General features: G+C 46.7%; 1 protein-coding gene and 1 long non-coding RNA gene across 2 annotated transcripts in view; one reads left to right on the top strand and one right to left on the bottom strand.

The window, feature by feature from the left end:
- Window positions 1-20,406, bottom strand: part of ASB18 (ankyrin repeat and SOCS box containing 18) — a 73,177-nt gene extending 52,771 nt beyond the window's left edge. Inside the window, exon 1 of the mRNA XM_077957953.1 lies at window positions 20,180-20,406. Coding sequence (XP_077814079.1) covers window positions 20,180-20,384 — 205 coding nt within the window. The 5' untranslated portion in view covers window positions 20,385-20,406. The remainder of the gene's footprint in view (window positions 1-20,179) is intronic.
- Window positions 1-20,881, top strand: part of LOC114671449 (uncharacterized) — a 107,004-nt gene that overhangs the window by 5,765 nt on the left and 80,358 nt on the right. The window contains exon 2 of the long non-coding RNA XR_013402246.1: window positions 5,846-5,957. This is a non-coding gene — a long non-coding RNA (uncharacterized LOC114671449). The remainder of the gene's footprint in view (window positions 1-5,845; window positions 5,958-20,881) is intronic.

Consider the following 20,881-nt stretch of genomic DNA (forward strand, 5'->3'; position numbering starts at 1 on the left):
TTTGAGACAGAGTCTTGCTCTGTAACTCAGGCTGGAGTGCAGCAGTGTGATCTCTGCTCACTGCAACCTCTGCCTCCAGGGTTCAAGTGATTCTCTTGCTTCAGCCTCCTGAGTAGCTGGGATTACAGATTCTCACCCCCACACCCAGCTAATTTTTTTATTTTTAGTAGAGACAGGGTTTCACCTTGTTAGCTAGGCTGGTCTCAAATTCCTGACCTCAGGTGATCTGCCTACTTTGGTCTCCCAAAGTGCTGGGATTACAGGTGTGAGCCACCGTGCCTGGCCTGTTTTTCTTTCTTTCTTTCAACCATTCTTGTTTTTCCCCACTAGGAGGTTGGAATGGGCCAATGATGGTGAGCGACAGAGTTCTTTGGCTTGTGCACATGAGTTACAATACAAACTATGTGAGCAGAGGCTGGAGGGAGGTGAAAGGGTCAGGAGAGCTGTGCCTGGATGAGCAGAGAGAAGGGCAGTGGAGTATGTGCCCGGGAGAGCTAAGCAGACCCTCGCCCAGGGAGGTGGGCATTAGCATGAGCCCCCATTTGCTCATGGCCAGTGTTAGACCTGGGGACCCATGGGATCCCATCCCCACATGGTGTTGCAGGAAGCAACAGCAGAGAAGCAACAGGAAAAGAGATGCGAAATAAAGGAATACAGCTCACTGGGCTGCGCATCCTTGGTCACAGTCGAGCTTCCTAAGCTTCCTCTTATGCTAGTTTCTTCTCTCTCATTCTTCTCTGAACACAAAGGCTGCCCTGTGACTCCCCCTACCTCTCGTTAAGTGCCCCCCGACCTCTGAGTGTCCAATCAGAGCAGGCTTTCTGTGTGGGCTCTTTATTTGGAAGAGTAACCTGGCCTTTGGGTTGCCCCTTTCACCAAGATCTTTTGTAACTAAGGGGTGCCCAGCAAAGGGAGACCTTTGATTTTCCTTACAAGAGGTTGCAGCAAAGGGTGGAGTAGAAATCACACACATTTATGGTTTGATATAGAGGTGTCTTGACCCTTGTTGTAGAACCCTTGTTCTGACCCTTGTTACAAGCATGAGTTTATGTGCACAGACTGACCCCAGGCCTGGAGGTTCACCCAAATGATAAAACCCACCTCTCTTCTACAGAGGAGGGCTGCAGGGTGCTGGGTGGGGAGGGACGAGGCCACGTTTGGACATCTATGATGCAGCGGGGTTAAGAGACAGGGGCTGTGCCATGAAAGCTGAGGAGCTCACACGGGTGAGAGTCAACCTCAGCTGGGTGTCGGGGGAGACTTGGCCACAACCCCAGTTGGTTGCCATGCGGGTCGTGAGTTTATTTTTTTACCATGTTTATCTGACCTCTGGGCAAAGACTCAGTTCTGAGGCTGCAGAAGGGCCCACTGGGCTTAGCTCTTGGGGGGTCAGGGCCAGCTGCCCTCGGGAGCTAGTGCTCCCTGGACACCCACTGTTAGAGACTGTGTCAGATGTATCCCTGCAGGTGGTTACCCTTGAGGTCATTTGCAGGTGATGCAACTGGGACTCACAGATTCAGTTACCTTTCTCAAGGTTTCTCAGTCCTGACAAAGCTGTGCCCAAGCACCTTCCCGTGAGTACAAGGGCTTCCTACCTTGCCCTCACTGTTGTCCCTGGAGCACGCCACACCTTAGCATAGGGATCTGCAGTCCCCGGATAGTGCCTTCCTCTCTGCAGGTGTCTGTGCAGGCTGTTCCTTCTGCCTGCGGTTCTTATTTTCCCCTCCTTGCCTGGCCAGCCTCATTCATCCTCCAACACAGCTTAGCCTCCCTTGACCTCCAAGACCAGTCCTGATGTCTGTCCTTGCCTCCTGACTGTGGCACTGGGCACTCTAACTATTACTGCTGGTTCCTTGTCTGTGTCCCACTTCACCATGAGCTTTTTGGAGGACGGTGGGGGCTGTCTCTTCCTCTCTGGGAAGTTCTCCATGCCCTGCATGGTGTTCCACACAGAGAACGTCTTCAGTGTCAATAAGGGAGAGAGCGAATGGACTGGACTCTTTGAAATTTGCTCAATGTTAAAATTCCTCAGTGGTTCTTGCTCTTATTCTTGGCCATCTGTTGCCTTTCGCCCTTAGGGAAGAACACCATAGTAACGTGGACGCTCCGCTGGCCTGGGGCAGATCTTGGGTGCTCAGTGTGGGGACTTACCTCAGATCTGTGGACCTCACTGCACAGCCCATCTTCTCCCACCTGTAGAGATCCTTACCAGGTTTTGTAAGAAGACCTGGTCTGGCACAGTAGGTCATGCCTATGATCCCAGCACTTTGGCGGGTGGATCACTTGAGGTCAGGAGTTCAAGACCAGCCTGGCCAACATGGTGAAACCCTGTCTCTGCTAAAAATACAAAAGGAGTATAATGTATGCCTAGGAGGCATAGGTTGCAGTGGGCCGAGATAATGCCACTGCACTGCAGCTTGGGTGACAGAGTGAGACTCTGTCTCAAAAAAAAAAAAAAAAAAAATCTTGGCTACCGTATGCTCCCTGAGAACTCTTTAAAACCTTGTTTCACATGTTTTTAAAGTTTATCTCCCTTATCCACATCATCAGTAGCAAAAGCAGCATCAATGTTATCAATGGGAACAGCAGAGATTTTTTTTCAAAGAGCCCACTGTGTACGTAGGACTCTGCTGGGGCAGTGGAAAATGCATCAGTAAAGAAGAAATGGACCGTATTTGTTAGGAACTTAGAACCTTCATTGGAGATCAAATGCGTTTGCATGCATAAAATGACCAACAGTAACACAGTGGAGACCATGTCCCTTCTCAAATGTCCACCAGAACAACATGATGGGCTTCGGGCTCATCTCCTTCCCCTTCAGTTATGTATTCCTTAGTTGCACTATTCATTTCCCCGCAATATGAAGCTCGCGGGGTCTTTCCTTTCTCTAAGCATAGCCATTTTGCCATTTTAGTTTTTCTCGGACTGATTGTTCGTGATTAGATACATTTCTGAAGGACTTACTCATGCACAGCTATAATCTGATCCAACTTGAACCTGTGTTTCACTTTAAACTAGCAAATTTTCTGATGCCTGATATAGCTTGTCATTGGTTATTTTTAAAAGGGGTGGGACACTGGAGGTAAGTCCAGGGATAAAAGCCATTCCACACTGCACCAGATGCTAAATTTAGCTTTCCAGTGTTATTTATCAACAGCTCCCTAAATATCCAAGCTTGATTTCAGTAGGTAAGGCATCGTAGTCAAGAAACAGACTTTTTTTTTTTTTTTCCCGAGAGCTTTAAAAATAGCTCATGGTAGATAGCATTAGTTCATAAGTAGGACATGCAGATAACTTCATAAGCATGGCAGAGAGCTGTCTTTTTTTTTAAAGAACAATAATAGCCACATGTTGATGATTGCATTAAAACAAACAAACCTGAAAACCAACCCATTCATTCATTCATTTTCATTCATTCATTCAGTAAGCATTTATTTAATCTTTTTTATGTTTTAGCGTGAGTCTTAAGGTTTGAGGGTTTGAAGGCAAAAAACCTAATAATACCCCTGCCTGCAAGGATCAAACAGGAGAAAGCAAGGAGCAGAGGACTCCAGCAGACAGAAGTTCTTTAGCTTTCTTTCCCAGCAGCTGAACGATGTCCTGTAGTGGCGTGAATAACACTGTTTTCTGACCCAGTGCTCTCGACTGTGGTCTTTGTTGCCTGCCGCCTTCACATTATCTATAGCTTGCTTGGGTCAGGTCATTTTAATCTCATTATTTTTTTGGTCCTCACCCTTCTCCGCTTAGTCAAAGCCAATACATAGCCTCAAGATACAACTCAGGTTTTATCTTCTTTGCCAACTTTAGCACATATACAAATTCAACTTCTTTCAAGAGTGAATTTGTATATGAAGTTGCTGAACAATTGTCAAAGTCTTTGAGGAACTGTGATAAAACAAAAAAAGGACCAGAAGTCTAGAGGTTTAGTTTTCAAATGGAAAGAGACTTTGGATTGCTCAGACTGATGATCTTGACATTAGACCTGGGCAAGATCCCTACACGGATTATGAAAAAGATGGTCTGGGAGCATTTAGAAAACGGAGTGGAATCACCTGGAGCTCCGTGAGTCACTAGGAACATGTCGGGGTGGACTAGAATTTTCTTCTGTGACAGGGTTATCATAAATATGCGGAGGGGGTATAGACAACAACCTGCAATGCCAGTTTCATGACAGCCTCTTGGAGGAGATGGAAGCAGTGTGAGTCTTTCTTTAGGAAACTTTGGCTAAATAATGCAAACTGGAGAAATAATGCACACGATGCCTTGACAGCAGTGGTTCAAACCTTGGCTGCAAAAATGAATCACCTGGGGAACTTTAAAAAACACGATGCCTGGAGCCCACCTGGGAGTTTCAGGCATAATGGGCTGGAGGTGCAGCCTGGGCATCAGGACTGTTAAAAAGTCCCCCGGTGGCTGGGTGTGGTGGCTCACGCCTGTAATCCCAGCACTTTGGGAGGCTAAGGCAGGTGGATCACCTGAGGTCAGGAGTTTGAGATCAGCCTGGCCAACATAGTGAAACCCTGTCTCTGCTAAAAATACAAAAATTGGCCAGGCAAGGTGGCATGTGCCTGTAGTCCCAGCTACTTGGGAGGCTGAGGCAGGAGAATCACTTGAGCCCAGGAGGCAGAGGTTGTGGTGTGCTGAGATCATGGCACTGTACTCCAGTCTGGGCAACAGAGCAAGACTCTGTCTCCAAAACAAAAAAAAAGAGTCCCCAGGAACTTCTACCATGCAGCCAAGTTTGAGAACCATTGCTGTGAAAGGCAGGCGTGGAATCTGTGACCCTTTCAATGCAGTGTGGAATGGCTTTTATCCCTGGACTTACCTCCATTCTGTGTGATACATATCGTGATTTGAATACATATGTGGAAAGTCAGCGATCAGATGGGTGGCATGGAGCGTGACACAGCCAAGATTCCAAAAGGTCTCAACAGATCAGAGCAAAAGGCTGATTCAATCAATGCCGCAAGGCAGCGTTCAAACCCCAGGCCCATAGGAATCTGTTATCCTTGCGAATCGCGTGGCTGAAACAGCGACTCACTGCTATGGGTTCCCTGTTTGGGGCACTAGAAGTTTACTTCTCTTGTTTTCAGGTTCAGATGTTGTTGGTTGTTTTGATGCATTGATATTTGTACCCGAATTTAGATGGCATAAATGCAGCAAATTATTTGAAAACATTCAAAGCATGTCTGTACAGTAAGAGTAACTCATGTCAGACAGATGACCATTTAAGTTCCCTTTCTCATTGGCACTCTTGGCTTTGTAGAACTGAGCGTCCCTCTGAGAACTCCTGAGAGCCCCTGTGCTTTGCTTCCTGGTGTTGTCCTTGACCTCTGTGTTTGCTTGCACTGTGTACCTTCCGCTCTCCTCCCACAATGGCGGCCACCATGGGCTTCTTTGATTTTTCTTGGTTGGTTGGTTTGTTTTCAAGCTAGCCCACTAATAGCATCACTTAGTGTATCTGGCAATCACAGTGAGGATGTGATGGGGTCCATCACAGTTTGCACAGCCTTATTCCACTTTTCACTTCCATGTCTGTTTCCTTTCTCTCTGGTACAGCCATGGAAATCCTCCCCTTTTTTTCTTCAGTGTTGTTCTGTGCATTGCCAGGGCCCGTGGGGTTTCAACGTCTACTCCAGGGTGCAGGTCAAGGAAATGCTTCTAAACAAATACAGTGCCCTTCTTGAAATGGAGGGATTCTGATGAATGTAACTTTCTCCAAGGCAGTACATTTAATAGTTTTAGTTTTTCAAATGGTGTACTTAGTTGATGAGGAAGCTCATTTGTGTGGGTGGACCGTGGCAGAATACTAAACAAATGTAATTGCTGTGGTCTTTTGTTGCAGACCATGAAGTGAATTTAGGAAAAGGAAGGCAAGAATCTCCAAGCAGGAGAGGAGGCCCGGCTTGTGTCTGGCTAACTGAGTGAATAGACCGAATTTCTCTAATATTTGCCAGGTAAGTCAACTGGATTTAAATATAATTTTGCAAATAATATTTTGGAGGCTTAAATAATAAGCATAATGTTTCGTCTGCAGGAGACACAAACACTAGTTCTTTATAACTGAGTCCTATAATGTAGGTAGCTAATGAGAGGGAGTTTTTGCCTCTGGATCAAATGAGATGAAAAAGGTAAAATCCGCCTTGAAATTATAATGGGGTATCCAAACGGTAGCGTTTGAATGGTGATTATTATTTTCACGTGACATTGGGATCTTTGCTTCCTGCCATTGAGTTGACTAGTGATTTTCTTTTCCCCAGAAGCCTCCAAGGATTAATCCAGCTGAGGCTGAAACCTGGGGCTGGCGGGCTTTGTGGCAGGGTCACGCTCTTTCTCCATGGTCACAACTTTCCATGCCTTCAAGCCAAGAGGTAGAGTTTTCGAGGCTGCAGGACACCCTGCCGTTTTCTTCTGTTCTTGGGGAAGGGCAAATGTTCAGATTCTTTCCTAGGTCATTGGCAAATGTCTGGCTTCCTTCTGGAAACGTCCAAGTGGACAGACAGGGGCAGAAGGTCATTACCCTTGTGGACATTGTAAGATTCCGTGCACTCTTTCTTAAATATGTCAGTGCACATTGTTGACCTGGTCAATTTCCTTCTTCCCTTTTTTACCTGAAGGGTTTCTGTAAATGGCCATGTACTAAGTCTGATTGGACTCTGCGATAGTAACATCACTACAAACTGGTGCAGCAGCCCCAGGCCTTCCAGTGGGGTTACTTTCTCACCCTTTTCTGGTCTTTATTCTTCCTGTTTTAATGTCTAAAGCCACCTTTCTTTCACCCCACTCCCTGAAGAATTTAAAAAAAATTAAAAATAAGAAGCTGGGCAGGTATATAAAGTTCTGCTTTTAAGAGTTCCAGGACACATCCATCCACCAGAGTTAGTCACACAGACATTCATATCAAAAATGTTAAAGTATCTCAACCTCCTCTCTGAATAACAATGTTAGCACAGCACACCTCATTTAACAAAACATTAAAACATTTTACTTCCTCAGATCAAGTGCATCTATTAATAATGACTTAAATTGTCTGTGCTGATTTCACATTATTAAGAAATCTCATTTCCATCAAGTGGAGGAACACAATAAGGGAGTTTCGAAACCACCTCACTAACTTATTTTCCCGTCATTGCTACCAAGCCCAGTGCAGATAATGCAGAACAACAGTCGCTTCTCATTATTAATGTGATCTTATCCAAAGGTCAAGTGCTGCTTTCATTGGCAGCCCAGGAGGGCTTTTTTGGAAGCTCAGAAACAAAGGTGCCCTTGAACGCCGTGTATCCGCTGTGGATGAGTGCAAAACGCAGCGGCCCAATCCTCAGCATGCACAACCACGAGTAAATAGCCCTGGAAGGACATTTATAGACTCTGGGGACGTTGCTGGAAAGTGTATCATTGAAGCTCTCCCTGATAAAGGTGACGAAGTTTCTTTACAACTGGCGTGGGGATTTAATTACATGATAAAATTGCAGCTCCTGCCTCTTGAGACAAATTGCATGTTCAGACTGATTGTTTTTTATGAATCTCACACAGAGAGCAAAATACTTCTCTCTTGAAGTTGGTTTGGTCTGATTGTTCTGCCCTGTGATCCTTTAAATCCCTTCTAGAAACAAAAAGTTTACCTATCCTGCAGTTGAGAAGGGTGGTCTGGGAGACAATTTGGTCAACACTGCATACAGCAAAGTGAGGCCAGTTTTGTCTGACGGAGTTAAATTCCAAAATTAGAACTTTAAACTTCCAAAAAAAATGATGAGAACTATAAGTGATGCTAAACCACAGGACCGCTAATCACGTTCAGTTTGACTAACTTAAGATGCAAGTTAAAAATGACAAGAGATCTTTTTGCCTATTGTGAAAGATTTTTTAAAAGTCAAGTTTTTGAAGAGTTCAGTGACACTAATGCTCTCCCAGTTGGCAGGTGGGAGGGTAAATTTCTGTTCAGTTTGGAAATGTTCTATTCGGAGTTTACATGTAGAGAGCATTTTTCAGGTACTAGAAGCTTACAGAAATAAACAGAAATCTGGCCAGGCGTGATGGCTCACGCCTGTAATCCCAGCACTTTGGGAGGCTGAGGCAGGTGAATCACCTGAGGTCAGGAGTTCCAGACCAGGCTGACCAACATGGTAAACCCCTGTCTCTACTAAAAGTACAAAAATCAGCCGAGCGTGGTGGTGTGCGCCTCTAGTCCCAGCTACTCAGGAGGCTGAGACAGGAAAATTGCTTGAACCCGGGAGGCAGAGGCTGCAGTGAGCCGAGATCGTGCCACTGCACTCCAGCCTTGGCAACAGAGCGAGACTCGGTCTCACACACAAAAAAAGTAGAAATCCTTGCCTTTAAGGAGTGTTGAATTGAGTGGGAGGGCAGACGGCCACCATTAACTAGCGGTGGAATCAGATCACTGCTGTATGGAGGTACAGGTATTAAGATGGGGATGCCTCAAATAAGGGATCAGAGCGATGGGCTAGGGAAAGGGCCCGCTTTCCCCTAATGTGGCATCTGAGCAAAGCGAGAGGGAGGTGCAGGACACGGAAGGTGCATTTCCTCCCCAGGATGTCTGTTTCCTCCTCTTGATCTATTGCTGTGGGGAGCTGTACCCTATGTTCTGGCCTGAGCAAGAGGCGGGTGTCACTAGCCACCATGCTATGGTGCATGGGGACACAGGTACAGTCAGGAAGGCAGCCAGCCCTTTGATGACACGGAGGGGTCAGGCCGACGGGCACCTGAGCAGGAAATGAAGCCGCCACAGACAGCAGGCCTGTGATTCAGGACTGAGAGGAGAGGAGGGGCCTAGATGGTTTGGTGGACACAGAGATGAGCCCCCCAGGCCCCAGCTGTAGGGAGGACTTGTCACCCCAGCTGTTAGCTCCTCCACGGTTTGCCTCAGCTGCAGAGCTGCCTCACCCAGGAACACTCCTCCCAACGTGGCCAGATCCAGTGATGGATCCAGGTGCAGCTAGAGCTGTCCTGCCATTTTGGCCCCAAGCAGGGAAACCTGTGACAGGTCATCTCTGTTCCAGAGCTGCCCCTGGGGTCAGCCAAGGCATGGTTAGGCGGTGTCAAGGATCCCCACTGCCCTTGCCAGCCTGGCTTTCTAGGTGTTAATCCTATGAAGTTTCCTGCGAAACAAACTCTGCTCAGCATCCAACGCTGACCCCTGAGCTCACAAGCCACTGGGAGGATGGTGGGTGTGTTGCTGGCACACAAGAGGACGGGAAGCAGCAGAGGAGGTGGCTGTGCAAAGGCCAGGAACGGACTGGGGACTGAGGTGTTGTGGAGATGTGGCTTGGACCGGAGTTTCTTAAGCACCCGAGGTGAGGGACCACAAATTTCCTTTTCTTTTCTTTTCTGATTCTAATTTGTTGCAGTTTGATTCTCGTTCAAGGGGCTCAGTCTTTATTTTTGTTTTTGTTTTTTAAGGACAGCATCTCACTCTCTTGCCTAGACTAGAGTGCAGTGGCACAGTCATAGCTCACTGTAACCTGAACTCCTGGGTGCAAGTGGGATCCTTCCACCTCAGTCTCCTGAGTAGCTGGGACTACAGCCACTTGCCGGTTAATTTATTATTATTGTTATTATTTTTTTTTGTGGTGGGAGATGGGGTCTCACTATGTTGCTCAGGCTGGTCTCTAACTCCTGGCGTCAAGCGATCCTCCCACCTCAGCCTCCCAAAGTGCTGGGATTACTGGCCTGAGCCACTTCACCTGGTCTGATTCTCTTTCAAAGTACAATGAAATTAGTTACTGGCAAAAATAAAACTGAAAAACAATAGGTAATTACGAGTCTGCAAATCAAACTCATAGATGTTACGTTAATGTGTTAAATTGCTGTAAACACGTCTAAATATTTACTGTCAATTTCGGTCAAACACTTCCCACAGTGACTCCTGCCTCCCACCACATTCAGAGTAGCCCTGTGACTAATCAGCCTCGGTGGGTGCAGGGATGTGGGGAGAGAACAGCAGGGATGCTGGGAGAGAATGGCAGAGAAGCCGGGAGAGAACGAACGGCAGAGCTGAGTTAGCTCAGAGTACATCTTTAGGCCTTTGGATGCCTGTTATAATATTTAAACTGTGTGCTGTTGGACAGGAGTCACCAAACTTTTTCCATAAAGTGCCAGACAGTAAATATTTTACATTTTGCAGGTCATGTGGTCTCTGTGGCAACTGCTCAATTCTGCCACGCTCACATGAAAGCAGCCATAAAGAATATGTAAATGAAGGAGGTGGCTGAGTTCCAATAAAACTTTATTCATAAAAACAGGCAGCCAGCCCACAGGCCAGCCTTTGCTGTAGGCGGTACAGAGCATGGCAGGTTTGTGGGAACAAGAGTTACATGATGCATTGCCATATATCGAACTGATTGCACCCTTCTCTCTGCACACGTTTCACCCCTTCACTCCCATGGAACCTGCTGTTTATTCTCAGAGTAAACATGACTCAGCAACAGGAATTGAGCACCCAGGCATGCGAGCCCACACAGCTGACTCCCTTCTGTCAACTCTGCCCTTCTTCTGGTTGGCTGAACATCTTGGATCTATAAGCTCATGTTTTTTACCACTAAAATTGGGAAAGGCTTGGTAGTTATTTCTTTAATTGTTTTTTCCATCCTGTTATTGCTCTTCTCTTCTCTTTCTTGGACTCCAGTTGTGTATGTTAAACCTTTTATCTTGTCCCACAGACCCTGTTCATTTAATTTCCCATCATTTTACTTTCTCTTCTTCAGATCAAATATTTTTCTATTGATGTTTTCAAATTTGCTGGCTCTGTCTTCTGTCCTCCTCCATCTGCTGTTAAGCCCATTGTTGATGGGAACAAGACCAGCCCTAGCTTCAAGGGAAGTGGGTGATACAGTTTGGGTTTGTGTCCCCGCCCAGATCTCAGGCGAATTGTCATTCCCAATGCGGGAGGTGGGGCCTGGTCGGAGGTGATGGGATCATGGGGGCTGAGTTCTCAGGAATGGTTTAGTGCCATTCCCTTGGTGCTGTTCTCAAGACAGTGAGTGAGTTCTTGTGAGATCTGGTTGTTTAAAAGTGTGTAGCACTCCCCACCCTACTCTCTCTCCTGCTCCTGCTCCTGCCGTGTAAGCTGCCTGCTTCCCATTTGCCTTCCGCCATGATTGAAAGTTTCCTGAAGTCTCCCCAGAAGCTGAAGCCGCTATGCTTCCTATACAGCCTGCAGAACCGTGAGCCAATTAAACCTCTGGTATTTCTTTTTTTTTTCTTTGAGATGGAGTCTCATTCTGTCGCCCAGGCTGGAGTACAGTGGCGCGATCTTGGCTCACTGCAACCTCCGCCTCCCAGGTTCAAGCGATTCTCCTGCCTCAGCCTCTTGAGTAGCTGAAATTACGGGCACACACCACCACGTTTGGCTACTTTTTGTATTTTTTGTAGAAACAGGGTTTCACCATGTTGGCCAGGCTGGTCTTGAACTCCTGGCCTCAGGTGATCCATCCACCTCAGTCTCTTAAAGTGCTGGGGATTAGAGGTGTGAGCCACGGCGCCTGGCCTGGTATTTCTTTATTGCAATGTGAGAAGGGACTAACACAGTGGGGAGATGTATTTCTTTCTTCAGGTGGGCACGTTGCACACTACAGGATTTTGCTGGTAAAGCAGAAGAGGAGGGTGGTTGTGAGGGGACAGCTGGCAGCTGGTGGCATCTCCTGGCACTTGTCCTTTCTCCTCTATCTTCTCGTTAGGTAAAAGAGTCAGGTGTTTTCTTTACAAATTAAGATGACCTCATTCCTTTGCTGAATGGCTCCTCATGGCCTTTCCAAGTAAGTGTAAACACCTGTGCCTAGAATTTGTGGCCTCAAACAATATCGTCCCAGTCTCTTTGCCTGGGGCTTCCTCTCTTCTCTGAGTTACACACCCAAGTCCCAGTTGGGTCCCACTTCCCTGTCCCACGTGCCATGCCTTGGGGGCCCTACATTTGCTGCTGGCCTCCCTTTATTTGGGCTTCCTTCCTTTGGGTCACAGTCTCCCAGGAACATGCTCCTCTTTCGAGGGTGGAGCCAGAGGATTTCTACTGTGTTCTCCCTGTGCTATTTGGCGCATTAATATTTATTTCTTATTTATTTATTTTTAACTTCTATGTATTCATTTGTTTTTCGGAGACTGACTTTCACTGTTGCCAGGTTGGAGTGCAGTGGCACGATCCCGGTTCGCCGCAGCACCTTCCAGCTTAAGTGACCCTCCTGCCTCAGTCCCCCGAGTAACTGGGACTGTAGGTGTATGCCATCACGCCCGGCTAATTGTTGTATTTTTTGTAGAGATAGGGTCTTGCCATGTTGCTCAGGCTGGTCTCAAACTCCCGGGCTCAAGAGATTCACCCACCTCAGCCTCCCAAAGTGCTAGGGTTATAGGCATGAACCATCATGCCCAGCCCATAAATATTTATTAGGTACCTACTATGTGCAGGATGTGTCAAATAAGACAAACCTAGTCCCTGTCCAATCTCCAGGTGCAGAGGCTGGCATTAAAAGATAGTGGGGCATTGGATGGGAAGCTGGAATCAGGCTATAGAGAGCATGCCTGCCATTTCCAATTAGTTCCTTCGGAATGTTTATTTCTCAAGCCGAGCACTTGTGGCAGGAAACTGTCGTCATCTTGGAAAGGTAGAAAAGCCTCTTCGCTATTATTCTCATTTCTTTTTGTTCTTTCCAAACTCTCCAGTGTGCTTGGGAGTGATGCTAATAGATGTATGTCATCAGCATACATTATTTCTTTATTAACCCGTTTCTCAATTTTGATTCTGAAAATATCCTGATTTAGTCTAATTGCAATTTCACTGTGTTCCACGGGCAGTGACGGTTCATACTTGGGGGGAGCTGAGACGCGACCCTGTAGGATTTTTTTTTTCTTGCCCATATGCCTTTGAAGCCGGACCATTAGCTCTAAGGCATGCATCTCATCTCATCACAGTGTGATTCAACCTGCTTCTGGGGGAAAAAAAAGAGCCTAGGGTGTGTGTCTCATAGAAAGCAAAGAAACATTTTAATTCTAGGTGGTGGGAGATATTTTTCTGTATCTAAAGAGAGGGCTGCTGCTGCAGCCATTTTATTCCTAAATAATTTAACTATATTCAAAGATAATCTGATGTTATTGTAGGAAAGTGTATTTCTAATAAATTCCACTTGATCTGGGTGAATCAATTCAGGCAGCGCATAATTGAGTCTGTTAGCAAGGACTTTAGCAAGAATTTTGCAATCAGCGTTAATTAAGAAGATGGGACAATAATTTGTGCATAATTCCGGATCTTTTCCTGGCTTGTGAATCAAAGTAATAAGAGCAATGCTCAGGCTGGTGGTGGGAGAGTGTCATTAGGTGCTGATTTATAAGTACTTAGAAAGGTTTAATTTCATTTTGCTTCGAGCAGGGTCTCCCTGCCCCCACGATCTCTGGTGGGGTGAGCAGTCAAGACAGCAGAACGCTTCTTGTCCTGCCTGCCCTGCCGTGGGTGACCTCTCGCTTCCCATTTCTGTTTTTATTCTCCAGCCTAGCACCCCACTCACTTGCCTGTGATTTTTTGGATTATTTTTGCTCAATGATTTGAAACCAGGGACTCCATCTACTGAGATTGTGTGTGTGTGTGCGTGTGTGCATGACTGTGTGTGCGCATGTGTACATATGCATATATGTGCATCACATCAGATTAAAGGGTTGTAGACAGCTTCACTGGGAAGTTTTTTCAGGGACCTTCCTGCAAAATGTCTCTGGGTGGGTAGGCAGCATGTGTCCCTGACTACAAGTCAGGAAGCATACCTGCTCCCACTCGGCTCCTAACTGGCTGTCGACTAGCAACACAGGTGAGCAGCAGTGTTCCCGTCTGTAGAACGTAGCTGTGGGATGAACTACAGGTGCCGTGGAGCACAGGAAAGGGCACTGGGTTTATATTGCCGACTGTGGAACCCAAGGTGTGTCATGCAACTTCTCCAAGCCTCATTTTCCTCAGCTGGAGGAGTGGAAAGGTGAGAGCTCTTGGAGATGATCTCACCTGTTCTCCAGGGAACAGCAGGTCCTTGATGCATTGCCGACTCCTCCTTCTTTGCCTCTGTTTGCCCAGTTTCAGTTTGAACATGCCCTGATTTGGGGACTTATTCTTCCTAAGCCTTGAGCCAAGCTGCTGCTTAATCTGTGCATATGAGTTCGTACACCAGCTTCCTACGCACCTTCCAGCTGGTATCCTCACTGCCTCTTGACTTGTACCTCACCACTGGAGCCCTTCCTTCCAAGGCGGGGTGTGGCCCACACAGGCCCCTGTTAGAATCCATCATCCTGGGAAGGCAATGGGGGTCGGGAGGCTTTGTTCATCCCCTCCACAAACACAAGCCATTCGTCTTAGAACCTGAGTTAGTCCAATTGCTAAAGATGCTTAGAGATGATCCAGACCAATCCATCTTTGAAAATGAGGAAATTAAGGTTCAAAGAGGTGGTCTGACATGTTCAAGGTCACACAGGTCATGGGAGAGCTTAGGCAAGAACCTGGGTCCCCTTCTTCTCAGTCCCTTGCCCTTCCCATTACACCACGTCTCGGCACCACCATCAGTGGGTACACTCTCGTCATTGCGTTGGAAAATGATTCCTCCAAGGCAGGAGCTGTGCTCATTTAACTTAGAGTCAGCCATTTGGTTTGTCCTGAGTGATGTTATTCTCCAGGCATAAGGAAGGATGTCTGACTTAAAGGAGCAGGGGATATGGCCCATGTGTCATGGTTCGCCCCGCATCAAGCCTTAGATGAGAAGTCTAATTCTGCAAATGGACCCCATTTTCACATGTGTGCACATGTCCGTGGTGTGTTTACCCACACTCATTCCCCACCTATACATGCGGCTGGTGAGATCTCTTAATAAAAACTCAATTAGTATTTCTTTAACTTTCCTCTGGATGCTTAAATACCATTACCCCAAACACAACATAATGCCTCTATTTTTCTATTTCAATCAAGAATTCAAGTAGCATCTTGACTTGTATATAATATATCAGCAGCAAAATCATGGAATGCTGACATCCTTAATAATAGCAATTAGTAATCAGTTGTTTCTTAAGTCGTTTGATTACACTAGTTACCAAATTGTACAGTTGATGCATTTGGGGGGCGAGATGGGTCTCACTGCCCCTCCCCCAGCCGTCCTTTCTCCCTCTCTGTGTTCTCTGCAGCTACTGAGCCAATTGGTGTTGAAAAGAGGCAAGCACAAATAATGCAGTTGTTACTAATATTAAACAATAGAGACTTGGCTTTAGCAGAAAGTAGAATTAAATATTTCTCTGCAGAAACACAAATCCCGATAGTGTCTGTGGAAATGCAGTCTGTGCCCACCCAGCTGAAGGTGAGCAAAGGAGCTTGGCTCCTCCATGCCAATCACTGCACCCAGAGTCCGAGCTTTCTCTCAGGGCTAAAACCCCGTGCTAGACTCTGGATATAATCGAGTGTTAGGTGAGGTTCTTGCCCTGGAGGAGGTTGCATTTGGGTTTGAATTGTCCAGTCGGTATATAAAAACCAGCCTAGCAAGGCCATGCATTTCAGTAATGGATGGAGACTAAAGGCATTATGCTTTCATGGAGGGAGGATGCAAGATTTCTGTCCCAGAGCTCAGGGATGGCCTTCCAATGGAGGTGACCTCCCCTGCTTGGGGTCTGGAAGGATGAGATGGCAAAGGTGAGCAGAGGAGGTGCAGCCCTGGCTGGGAGGATCCTGTTGGGATGGGGAGGCTGACTGTAGGGAGTTGGGGGGTTAGCCTCAGTGAGCCCAGCAGGATGTTGAGTGTCCCAGGTCCATCCTTGCAGGAGAGCAGGTGTCTTCGCAAGGGCACGGGCCAGTTGCCTCTTTAAGAGAACTTGGATTGATGGCCATTCTCCTGCCTAATGCCTGCCTCAGGGTATGTTCTGTGCTTTGCCCCAATGTCTGCTAGGGCTAAAATTTTCAGTTCCTTTGACTTCTGCCTGCACCAAGGTGGGGGCACATGTTCACCTGAGGGACTTCTCCAGAAAAAGTTCTTTCCACCATTGGATACCCCTTTTTCTCTATGCTTTTTTTTTTTTTTTTTTTTGTGGTGATGTTGACATGGATGCATCAAAATATATTCTGTTTCTTTCTGTTCTATTTGGTGGAAGTAATAAGTTTACAGGCCAATGAGCATGGTGATTGCAGTGCAAGAGGCAACGTCCTCAAGTGATCATGTTAACATGCAGAAAGAATGGTTACTTTTCTTTTTCTTATTTTTTCACATTGTCATTTTTTGAACAAAACTCAGAGTTCTTCTGTCTACTGGGGTTGTCCTTGGGATAGAAACCTCTTCCCTCTTCTTTCCCCCAGGTACTTTTGCCAACATGAGCCTTGACCCTTGCCTTCTCCTGGCCCGGGTGGGCATCCCTAGCTCTGCCCCCTCTCTTGGCCCAGCCCTGTTTTCCTGTGTTATCATTCCTTCCTTTTCACATTCTTCCTCTCGGGGATTTAGATGCTTGACAGGGTCTATTCCCAATATATGCTGCATTTCAAGGTCATTGTGATGAGTTTTGACCACTGTTCAAAAATTGTAAAGACCCTACATGTAGCTTACAATCCAAACAGCTCTTTCTCCCATGAAAGATGGTCCCCCCAAACTTTCCCTTGCCTTGAGAAAGAGAACATTTGTTCCCACAGGAAAAAGGAGCCTACGCCCATTTTAGGCTGCGACAGTGAGTCTTTGGGATTATGGCTTCAGGGAAGCATGGAGAAGGAGGGAACCTAGATGATCCAAGCCAGCAGCGGTTCCCCAAGAGCCTCTGCAAATCACCAATTCTATGGGTTGTCAGCAGACATGAAAGTGAGGTTCTGGGGTGAGATGAGAAACCGCGCCAAATGCAATTGCAATCCTTAAGTCCCTTTGTGGTAAAACTCCTCCAAGTCTTTGATATGTCATCGTGGCAATCTCTGAGGGGAGGACCCAGCAGAAAGCAGTTCCCAAGCTCATCCCACCATGGAGCTTTTCTCAGGAAGCTTGTGGGTCTCTATGTGGGAAGCAGTGATCTAATCTCATACCCTTGTTAATAACTGGAGACGTTGGTCTGGAGAGAGAAAGTGACTTTCCTGAGGTTACATAGCTCAGTGGAGTAGAGGTTCAATAAATCATCATAATCCCAGATCCCTCTTGTTTCTATCTTAGCCGGTGGCCCTATCCTCTTCTCATCACCACAGCCTTCCCATTGAGCCTCCCAAACATTTGTAAAGATGCTTAGAGATGATCCAGACCAATTCCATTTTTGAAAATGAGGAAATTAAGGTTCAAAGAAGTGGTCTGACATGTTCAAGGTCACACAGGTCACGGGAGAGCTTAGGCAAGAACCTGGGCCCCCTTCCTCTCCTCTTTGTCACTTTGCCTTTGTGTCTTCCTCTGCCTTGGCTTAGACTCTTGCCATTTCTCACGTGGGCAACTGCCTTCAATGAACTCCCAGCTAGATTCATCTTCTTCCTAGCCTTTCTCTGCCTCCTTCAAATCCTAGTTTCCCATGTTAGCCAGAGTGGCATACCCCAAATGAACGTCTGACTGTATCGCTCCCTGCACCCTCATCCTGAAGTCCAGCCTGCTTTCTCTGTGATAAAGTCACTGATAAGGCGTGCCCTAGGATCACCTGTTTAATCATTTAGCATACCATCATCCTGAATTGAAGCAACCTGGAGAGACCCAAGCACTTTAAACATGTCATCAGTATCAAATTGTTCCTGCACTGCTGAATCATTAGGTAGGAAAAAGTACATGTGTATGTGTATCAGTCCGTTTTCATGCTGCTGATAAAGACATACTGGAGACTGGGTAATTTATAAAGACAAAGAGGTTTAACAGACTCACAGTTCCACATGGCTGGAGAGGCCTCACAATCATGGCAGAAAGCGAGAGACGAACAAAGTCACGTTTTACATGGTGGCAGGCAAGAGATAAGGAGAACCAAGCGAAAGGGGAATCCCCTTATAAAACCTTCAGATCTTGTGAGACTTATTCACTACCACAAGAATAGTATGGGGAAAACAGCCCCCATGATTCAATTATCTCCCACTGGGTCCCTCCCACAACACGTGGGAATTATGCGAGCTATAATCCAAGATGAGATTTGGGTGGGGGCACAGCCAAACCATATCAGTATGTAATTTATAACTTAATGGATTCATTGTGGAAGGAATGTAACTTTCCTATCACCATTTTCACAGTTTCAAGTGTTTGGTACAATGAGACACACAGTAAAGATTTTGCAGGGCAATTAGTAATGTGAAAAGAAAGGATATTTAGGTTGGAGATTCCCAATACACAAATCTTCAACCGGCTGGGACAGGTTTATGAAGGAAGAGCTGTTGAGAGGACGCTTGCTGCAGTCAGGATCCCAGCAGAAAGCAGATGGCATGAGCTCAGGGCATGCTGAAGGCAGGCAGGGTTACAGGAGCTACAGGAGACCACCTACAGGCGGCAGCAGCCACAGTGGGTGGCCATTCCTAACCCTGTACCTGATGGCACAGGAGGGGCAGGAGCTGCTGGGAAGGAGCCGAGCCTTCCGCAGAAGGAGGTGCTAAACCCAGCAGCAATCTGGCAAGGAGGGCCGGGGAAGCACTCGCCCTGCCCTCGCTTTCCCCCAGCTCCTTTCATTAGTGGCACCCAACAGGAGCCAGAGGGCAAGTGGGACTGATGCAGTTTGCAGAGATCAGCCTCTGGGGCTGCTTGGGTACGGTGGGCCTTGAGGGCGAATGCAAGACGTACAGCTCAGCACTCCCGGTCCAATCACTGCTTGTGATGACGGCCTTCCCTAACCACATCCCCCCAGGGCAATCATCTAGAGAGATGGAAGGTACCAAATTTTGGATCATGGCTCCTGACCCCTGCCAGATGTTAGGAAAACCAAGGTGAAGAGGAAGCAAGAGAAGGTTCCTTCCTAAAGCGGCTTAAGTCCCCGTTGCAAGGCAGCCCAGGAAGTAGATCCAAACCAAGGGGGTAGGGCGGACCCCCTCAGAAGTTCCAATCTCAGACCTCAGCACCTCAGCACCCCGAAAGCTCCATTCCCAGCAGCAACTCTCACACATGTCCCATCCGTGTTCCTCCTGCATGTTGCGTACATGTGTGTGCATGTGTGCACCTATGTTGGAAGGGAGAATGGGGGTGAAGAGGAGCCCTCAGCGTCCCTTAGGGGCCAAGACTAACCTCGTCCCCTAATCTGACAAGCTGGGAAACAGCACAATACAACTAAAAGTAAATCACAGGTCAGGAAAACGCTTTCAGGAAGCACAACAAAGGGATGATTTCTATTGCTACATAAAGAAGTCCTACAAAATGATAAAAATGATTCAAAGAGATGGAGAGTTCCTGCCCGAGACCCAAATAGACAAGTCTTGCACCTGATGAGGCCTACAAAGAAAAAATCCTGTGGACAAGACTTCGTCCAGACCTGCAAAGAAAGGATGGGCGCAGGCAGTGAAGAATTACCAGTGTATGCTTATTAAATGGCAATTTAATACACACATTCATTACCAGCGATGCTCCATGGTGAAGCTGTGGCAAAACACATCACCTCACTGTCAGAGGGAATAGAAACCCTTGCGGAAAACAATTCGGAACCAATTTAGAAACAATACACTTTGAAAAAATGTTATGTTCTTGTTCCAGTTATATGGCTCCTAGGAATTTATGGTAAGGATATAATCCCAAATAAGAAAAAAGCCATATGAATCCTAATAAAGATGCTCGTTACAGCATTATTTATGGAAGCAAAAAGGTAACCAAATATTATATTTTTGTAGGCATTTGGTTTAAGTATTTCAATAGGGGATTGAAATTAGGAACACTGGCAACATAGAAGATACTTTAGATTTTTTAGATCTCAGCGGAGCAGAACACACAATTATGTGTATGATATGGTTATCCGTGGGTGAAATTTACACATGCAAATGGACAAGCTTGGAAAACAATGGAGCCACAGAGCAGCCACTGTGGTGGATTATGGCACCAAGGGTTAGTTTTTTTGTGTTGTCTTGCACTTGTTGCTTATGTAGCACACGCATGTACAGTATGCAGTACGCATGTATGCACGTATGTACGAGAGTCAGATACCCAAGTACATATCATTTGCTTTTTTCAAACATTTGCCCCTCTACCTCCAGGATCTGCCCACCCATCAGCGTAACTTAGTAATAAAGTCCCAGATGCAGCAGGCTCGTTCTGGTTACCTAGCAGCATGCCGGGGGGCAGCTGAGCCGAGGGGTCTTTCATCCAGTCGTCATTGGCCAGTTCTATCACGGCGTCCACGGGCGTGACTTCAGTGCAGATTAAATCCCCCACTCTCTCCTCATCTTTGGCATCCAGGGCAGACTTTAATCTCTTCACTAAATCTGAGTTGAGTGGGTAGTCAGGAAGGTAATCCGAGTTGGACATTGTTGTGTCGTTTGTGCAGGGACCAGCCCTTCTTTTCTTCCTCTAAAGTGACTCCAAAATCAGCAGCTGTCCGCGAGAGTGGCGTGAGGGCTGCTATAAGTAGCAGCACCCTGGCTCCTCTTACAGTCCCTGGGGAGGGCCACCTGCCAGCAGGGAGGTGTGAAGTAATCTTTTCAGAGGCCTCAGCGAAGGATTATTCTAGAGATGGGGGCAGCAGACATGTTTGTGAATGGTGCAAGAAGGAGAGACAATATTTTCAAAGAGAGCTTTCATGGGTATTGTGGAATAATGTCTTCTTTTATCAAAAGTGAGGCTCTCTCCTGAAACTTTGAAAACCTCTTCCTGGCCCTGGGCTTGGACCTCAGTTCTGCAGAAAGGAATATTTTCTAATATTCTACCCCTTGTGTTCCTTCACTTCCTCTAAAAGGAGCGTCTGGTCACCTGTAAATTGGACATGCTTCAAACTGCATAGAATAGAATGGAATCTTTGGTTTCCA

The sequence above is a fragment of the Macaca mulatta genome, chromosome 12, assembly GCF_049350105.2.
Source record: "Macaca mulatta isolate MMU2019108-1 chromosome 12, T2T-MMU8v2.0, whole genome shotgun sequence".
NCBI classification, from domain to species: domain Eukaryota; kingdom Metazoa; phylum Chordata; class Mammalia; order Primates; family Cercopithecidae; genus Macaca; species Macaca mulatta.